General features: G+C 70.2%; 1 protein-coding gene across 1 annotated transcript in view; it reads left to right on the forward strand.

Annotated features, from left to right (window-relative positions):
• Positions 1-3,592, forward strand: part of ABCA3 (ATP-binding cassette, sub-family A (ABC1), member 3) — a 22,695-nt gene extending 19,103 nt beyond the window's left edge. The window contains exons 15-22 of the mRNA XM_012731690.1: positions 369-629; positions 999-1,127; positions 1,214-1,408; positions 1,720-1,907; positions 1,986-2,156; positions 2,347-2,534; positions 2,612-2,685; positions 2,982-3,592. Of these exons, the coding sequence (XP_012587144.1) occupies positions 369-629; positions 999-1,127; positions 1,214-1,408; positions 1,720-1,907; positions 1,986-2,156; positions 2,347-2,534; positions 2,612-2,685; positions 2,982-3,113 (1,338 nt within the window). The 3' untranslated portion in view covers positions 3,114-3,592. The remainder of the gene's footprint in view (positions 1-368; positions 630-998; positions 1,128-1,213; positions 1,409-1,719; positions 1,908-1,985; positions 2,157-2,346; positions 2,535-2,611; positions 2,686-2,981) is intronic.
• The last annotated feature ends 2,763 nt before the right edge of the window (positions 3,593-6,355 follow it).

Consider the following 6,355-nt stretch of genomic DNA (forward strand, 5'->3'; position numbering starts at 1 on the left):
CCACCCCGGCACTGGCCCCGGCCCCAGCTGGCACTGGGCTCCCGCAAACCCCCTCGCCCACCACCATATCAGCCTCAGAATCAGAAGGTGCTCAGGGCCCCCGCAGCTCCTCACCCTTCCTCCCCTGACTGCTTGCCTCTCCCCGCTGGCCGGGTGAGGTGCTGGTCTCTGCAGGGGACCCTGGGACCTCTGGGGCCTGCGTCCTGCCTCTGCCAGTCAGGGTGCCTCCCATTCTGGGGTCCCTGCCCTCCTCAGGCGCATCCCCGAGGTCCACTCACCCTCACAGGCACCAGCAAGGAGTGGCCCCCAGGATGCAGGAGCACTTGGGGTCCTGTGGGGCAGGAGCATGCTGGGGGGCCCCTTGAAAAGCATGTGGGCCTGGGCCCCCAACCCCGGGGAGGGCCCAGCGGTCTGGGGCAGCCGGAGGAGGCCTGGTGCAGCTGCCCCTGCCCACAGACATCCGCTACCAGGAGAACTTCTACGCGTGGAGCGCCCCTGGGGTGGGCAGGTTCGTGGCCTCCATGGCCGCCTCGGGGTTCGCCTACCTGGCCCTGCTCTTCCTCGTCGAGACCGATGTGCTGTGGAGGCTCAAGACCTGCCTCTGTGCCTTTCGGATGCGGCGGGCGCTGGTGAGGCTCCGCTCCCACTCCCTGGGGCGCCTGCGTCCAGGAGGCGCTCACCCCACTCCACTGACTCTGGGGCGCTGAGGCCCGGCTAGGAGCCTGTGGGCCACACCCCGCTGCGCCCCCCACCAGCGCAGAGCCTCCCCAGGAGCAGCCCCCAGGAGCAGCCTGGCCACTGCCCGGCACCTGCCTTCTCCAGGGGCCCGTGGACTCTGCGGGCAGCCCAGCAGCACCCCACTCTTGCCCTCGGTGGCTTGTGACCGCTCAGGGTCGGCTGTGGCCGGCCAGGGTGGCGAGGCCTCCGGGGCCTGAGCCCTTTATCCACAGAGAGGCCCTGGGCAGGGCTCACGGGTCATCTCTTTCCGGAACAATTAGATAGAAGTGTCCGCCCAGACGTCTGCACTCCCTGAGGACCAGGACGTGCTGGACGAGAAGACTCGGGTCCTGGCCCGCAGCCCGGGCCCCCTGCTGGACACGCCTCTGCTCATCACGGAGCTCTCCAAGGTAGGGCAGCCCCGTGACCCTGGCCACCCGCCCTGGCCGCCCGCCCTGACTGCCCGCCCTGACCGCCCGCCCTGACCGCCGGCCAGGTGTATGAGCAGCGCAGGCCCCTGCTCGCCGTGGACAGGCTCTCCCTCGCGGTCCGGAAGGGCGAGTGCTTCGGCCTGCTGGGCTTCAACGGTGCCGGCAAGACCACCACTTTCAAAATGCTGACGGGCGAGGAGGCCGTCACTTCCGGGGACGCCTTTATCGGGGGCCACAGTGTCCGCTCTGACATTGGGAAGGTGGGTGCGCTGGGCCCTCTCCCGGTTGGTGGACAGCAGGCCAAGCGGCAGCGGGGCCAGCACACAGGGAGATGGGCCCCGGGGGCTGGCGCTGCCCCCGCAGGGAGCAGCCGTGTTGCTGACCCTCGGCTCGGGCTGCCCCTCCCGAGGCCGCTGTCCGCTCCGTGAGCGGGAGGCCCAGGCCAGTGAGGGAAGCGTCTGGGAGCCTGAGGGGCCTCCGCGGACCCGTGCTGTCCCCGCTGTGGGGCCGGGCCAGGCTGCCCACCTTGCCCGGAGCCTGCCCAGACCCCGCTGCGTGGCCTGCACCCCAGGTGCGGCAGCGGATGGGCTACTGCCCGCAGTTCGACGCCCTGCTGGACCACATGACAGGCCGGGAGACGCTGGTCATGTATGCCCGGCTGCGGGGCGTCCCCGAGCGCCACCTGGACGCCTGCGTGGAGAACGCACTGCGGGGCCTGCTCCTGGAGCCCCAGGCCGGCAAGCTGGTCAGGACCTACAGGTGCGCGGGGGCGGGGCCGCGCTGGCGCCTCCAGGCCGTCGCCGCGGCCCCCTCCCACCGGCACCCCTCTGCCCACAGCGGGGGTAACAAGCGGAAGCTGAGCACAGGCATCGCCCTGCTGGGGGAGCCCGCCGTGGTCTTCCTGGACGAGCCGTCCACCGGCATGGACCCCGTGGCCCGGCGCCTGCTCTGGGACACCGTGGCCCGCGCCCGGGAGTCGGGCAAGGCCATCGTCATCACCTCGCACAGGTGCGGGGTCCCGCCGGCCCGGCCTGGGGGAGGGCGGGAGTGGGCCGGGGTGACCCCTGCTCATGATGCGGAGTCTGCGGGGAGCATCTGGGCTGGGCCACCCGCTGGGCGCTGAGCCCAGAGACAGGAGTGGCCTGGGCTGCGCGCTCACGGCCCTCCTCCCCTCCCGTCCCTCGGCGCCCGCCCCCAGCATGGAGGAGTGCGAGGCCCTGTGCACCCGGCTGGCCATCATGGCGCGCGGCCAGTTCAAGTGCCTGGGCAGCCCGCAGCATCTCAAGAGCAAGTTCGGCAGCGGCTACACCCTGCGGGCCCAGATCCGAAGCGCCGGCCAGGACTTGCTGCAGGAGTTCAAGGCCTTCGCGGGCCTGACCTTCCCAGGTGCGCGGCCCGGCCCGCCCTGGCCCTGGGCACGCGGGCGCCGCCTGGGCGGCACAGACAAGGTTTCCTCCCCGCAGGCAGCGTCCTGGAAGAGGAGCACCAGGGGCTGCTGCGGTACCACCTGCCGGGGCGCGGCCTCAGCTGGGCCAAGGTGAGGGGCCCGCCCCGGGCTTCACGTTCACCCCAGGCAGCACCCTCTGTTTCTGCTCTGAAGCTCCCCAGGTGCCACCAGGCCTGGGGAAACAGACCCGAGGCATAAACAGCTCAGGGAAAGAAACCTGCCCGCTTGGCCAGAGGCCACTGCTCCCCTGAGGTCAGCCTCTGGGCAGGGGGCCGCCAGAGCAGGCCAGCGGGGCAGCGCAGGGGCGACATCTTCGAGGGCCTCGTGCCCCCGAGACGCGAGGCCGGCCCGCCCTAGGCCCCGGCTTCCGCTCCATCTCTGCCCAGGTGTTCGGCGTGCTGGAGAAGGCCAAGGAGAAGTACGGGGTGGCCGACTACGCCGTGAGCCAGACCTCGCTGGAGCAGGTCTTCCTGGGCTTCGCCCACCTGCAGCCGCCCGCGGAGGACGCGGGGCCGTGAGGCAGCGCCGCCCCGCCGCCCGCCCGACCTCCCGCCTGGTCACTGTCTTTGCGATGGACACGTCCAGCGTCCAGGCCCAGCACCCGGAGCTGCCCGACCAAAGGTGCTGGCCGCTGCCGGAGCTGCGGGCGGAGGGCAGGGCCGCAGGGCCCGCGTGGCCAGGTGGTCTCCCTCGCACGCGAGAGGGAGTGCCCACACGGACGGCCCTGGGCCGAGCGGCGAGGCAGCGGCCCCGAGGCCCGGCCCTCACCGGCGCCTCCCTGGGGGTGCAGCGCAGACAGCGGCGTCCTGAAGCCCCTGCGCCCCAAAGCGTGGACCCGCGCCAGGCAGCGCCACCGGACCCGCGCCAGCTGCACCTCCCGCTTCGAGACAGGCCCTTCAGGAAGCCGCTGGCCAGAGGCCAGTCGGGGCCGGCAGGGTGGGCCCGCGGAGGCGAAGCGAGGGGCCGGCTCTGTCCAGAAAATAAAGGCTGGCACGAGGCCTGGTCGGTTGGTCACAGAGGCGGGAGTCGGCTCACCCTCCCATGTCCCCACAGACGGCTGCGTCAGGGTGCCCGGGTGGGGTGCGTGGGGACCCCGGGTGTGGGACGGGCTCTGCGGGCGGCAGGACCCCATTCTCCGAAGGCTCTCCCTTACCTTGCGCTCGTTCACGCACGCCCCTCCTAGAGCCTTCCGGGCGTCACAGCCGGCCTCTGCCTCTGGGGCCCTCGCTTCAGGGAACCGACCGTGTGGGACAGCCCTGGTCGCACTGTCGGCTCAGAGCCCGCGGAGGCCTCAGGCGGGCCCCAGAACCCACCCCTCAGGCTGTGGGCGTGCAGCAGTTGCTGCCCAGGGCGGCGCGTCTGTGGGGTTCCCGGGGTGCGGGCTCAGGTCTGTCTAGATCATGTGCGCGGTTACTGACAGCCTGGGCTGGCACGGAGTGGAGCCTCAGGACACGCCCCGCCCTCTGTCCAGTGGCGGCCCGGGCGTCCGCAGCCTCTGGGCAGGGCAGGGAGGGGCTGAGGGGCTGTGGGCTCCAGGAAGGAGATGGTGCCTCACCCTGTCCCCCAGGCAGCCCACCCGCCATGGGGACTTGGCTCTCGCCCACTTCACCCCAGCGGTCAGGCTAGGCCCCTGCTCTGTGTGGTCGGGGAGGCTTCACATCAGGCCCAACTCCGCAGCCCCGGGGCCCACAGCAAGACGGCGTGGATGGACACAGCCAAGCTTCAGCCTGAGGCTGCACACAGGACCAATGGGCAGGATGGTGGGGGCAGCCCCCGGGCGGCAGGGAGTCCCCACGCCCTTTGCCATGGGTCAGGCCGCAGGTGCGGCCCCCGCCGGCCAGTGCGCTGAGATGGAGACCAGGCCACGTGGCCTGAGGGCGGTGGCCTGTCCTCTGGTGCCAGGGTGGGAAGGCGGCCGCGTGGCCCCTCAGGGCTGCAGACCACACACCTCCAGGTACAGGCCTCATCCAAGGTCCACTCTGAGGCTTCCAGGAGCTGGCAGGGAACAGGTGGCTTGTCCCAGGCAACGCACAGTGGAATTTGGGGACACAAGCAGGGCAGAGAGCTGGACAGTCGCTGGTGAGCCGACGCCTCAGACACCACCCAGATGCTGGGACTGTGGCAGGTGCGGGACATCCCAGGTGTCTCCTCACCCCCTAAACCAGAGGCGCCCCCCAGGGAGCCCCGCCACCCTGGCAGAACAGCAGAACAAACTGGCCTGTTTCTCGCTGGGCAATTTCCACCCTTTGACCTTGAGTCCTAGTCTAGGGTAGCAGAGGTCACCAAGTGCTGGGGCCCCTGGCCAGGCATCACAGAGCAGGGAGCCAGTGAGCTGGAACAGGCCGAGGCAGCAGCGGCCGGGGCTGGAGGCCGCCGCAGGAGGCCGCGCGGTGTGCCTGCGGGCCGCGCCCGCCTCCCGCCCTGAGCTGCTGCCAGCTGCTTCCTCCAAGCGCTGCCAGCTGGCCCCCCTCACCTCTGACACGCCCAGTGGGGCTCCGGGCAGACCCCCGGCCCCAGGGAGCAGGGAAGACGCTCCACCTTAAGGGGGCTGCCTCTTAAGTTCAAGCTGCCACGTCACCCACGGGTGCCCACGGCCCCGGCAGGAAACTGCCAAGTCAAATGTCCGTCCACAGGCCCAGCCCGCCCTCGCCAAAGCTGGCCAGAGACCACGGCTCGGCACACTGGCCGGGCAGGCTTGCCTGGGGGCAGCCCCGCCTGGGGGCAGCCCCTGGGGGGGACTCATCGTCGGGGTTTGTTCCAGCACCCGTATGTCTGAGAGAGCTGCTGGCCGCTCGGCTCGTCAAAGATCAACAGCTGCAAGCGCTCGTTACAAAGTGGGGAGTATGTGCGGGCCTAAGTAGATCACACATGGGGTTAGCGTGAGGCTACTATATGCACCGGCTGTGTCCCCCCACTTCTGGGCAGCTGGCGGTCCCCACCCTCCTCTCCCCCGGCTCAGCGCAATGACCTTCCCCACCAGGGTCAGTGGCGTCCTGGGTTTGGGGCGCTTCCTCTCGGCCCCATAGTTGGAGGTGATGCAGGGAAGTCAAGTTGCGAAACGTCCTGGTATCTCACTTCAGCCCGCAGGGAGGGCTGGGACCTGGTGTCCACTGTGGGATCCCCAGAACACACTGGTGCCACGAGGGAGGGGGCTGGCTGCCTTTTTTCCTTTTTAATAATTTATGCACAGTGAGAACAGGGATGAAGTTGATGAAAGAACCAACCAGAACTACTTTTTTAGCTGTATTTATGTATACAAGAGCTGGGGTGCAGGCCGAGAGACAGAGTGCGGAGCAGATCAGGAAGGCACATTCAAGAGGGAGCAGCGGGGAGACAGGAGGGGTCTGCAGTGCCCTGGGGCCTCTCCCTGGCCACTAGTGCCTCAGTGGCTGCGGACAGTGCATAGTACTGAGGCCGAACCCCTGCGCCCCCGGGGGGCCCCGGCTGCCCTTTGATCCCCACTCCTGAGCCGCCAGCTCAGGGCTGCGGGCCGCGGACACACCGACTTCTGGGCCAGGGCCGGCGTCCAGCCGCCTGTCCCGCCTCCCCGCGGGTCCCTGCGAGCTGGGTGCACCTTCCGCCTTCCCCGCCTGGGGTCACTCGACCACGCCTGGCTCGGTCCAGCACCTCAAGCCAGCTCCGCCCGCCAGCGCCAGGACCCCTCCTCGTCCCCGGGGCCCCTCCACCCGGGCCCCCCTAGCCCCCCACCCGGACACCCGGGCCCCCCACTCCACACGGGCCCCCCCAGCCCCCCAGCCGG

This window comes from Condylura cristata, unplaced genomic scaffold (genome assembly GCF_000260355.1).
Source record: "Condylura cristata isolate star-nosed mole 26May11 unplaced genomic scaffold, ConCri1.0 scaffold00032, whole genome shotgun sequence".
Lineage (NCBI taxonomy): Eukaryota > Metazoa > Chordata > Mammalia > Eulipotyphla > Talpidae > Condylura > Condylura cristata.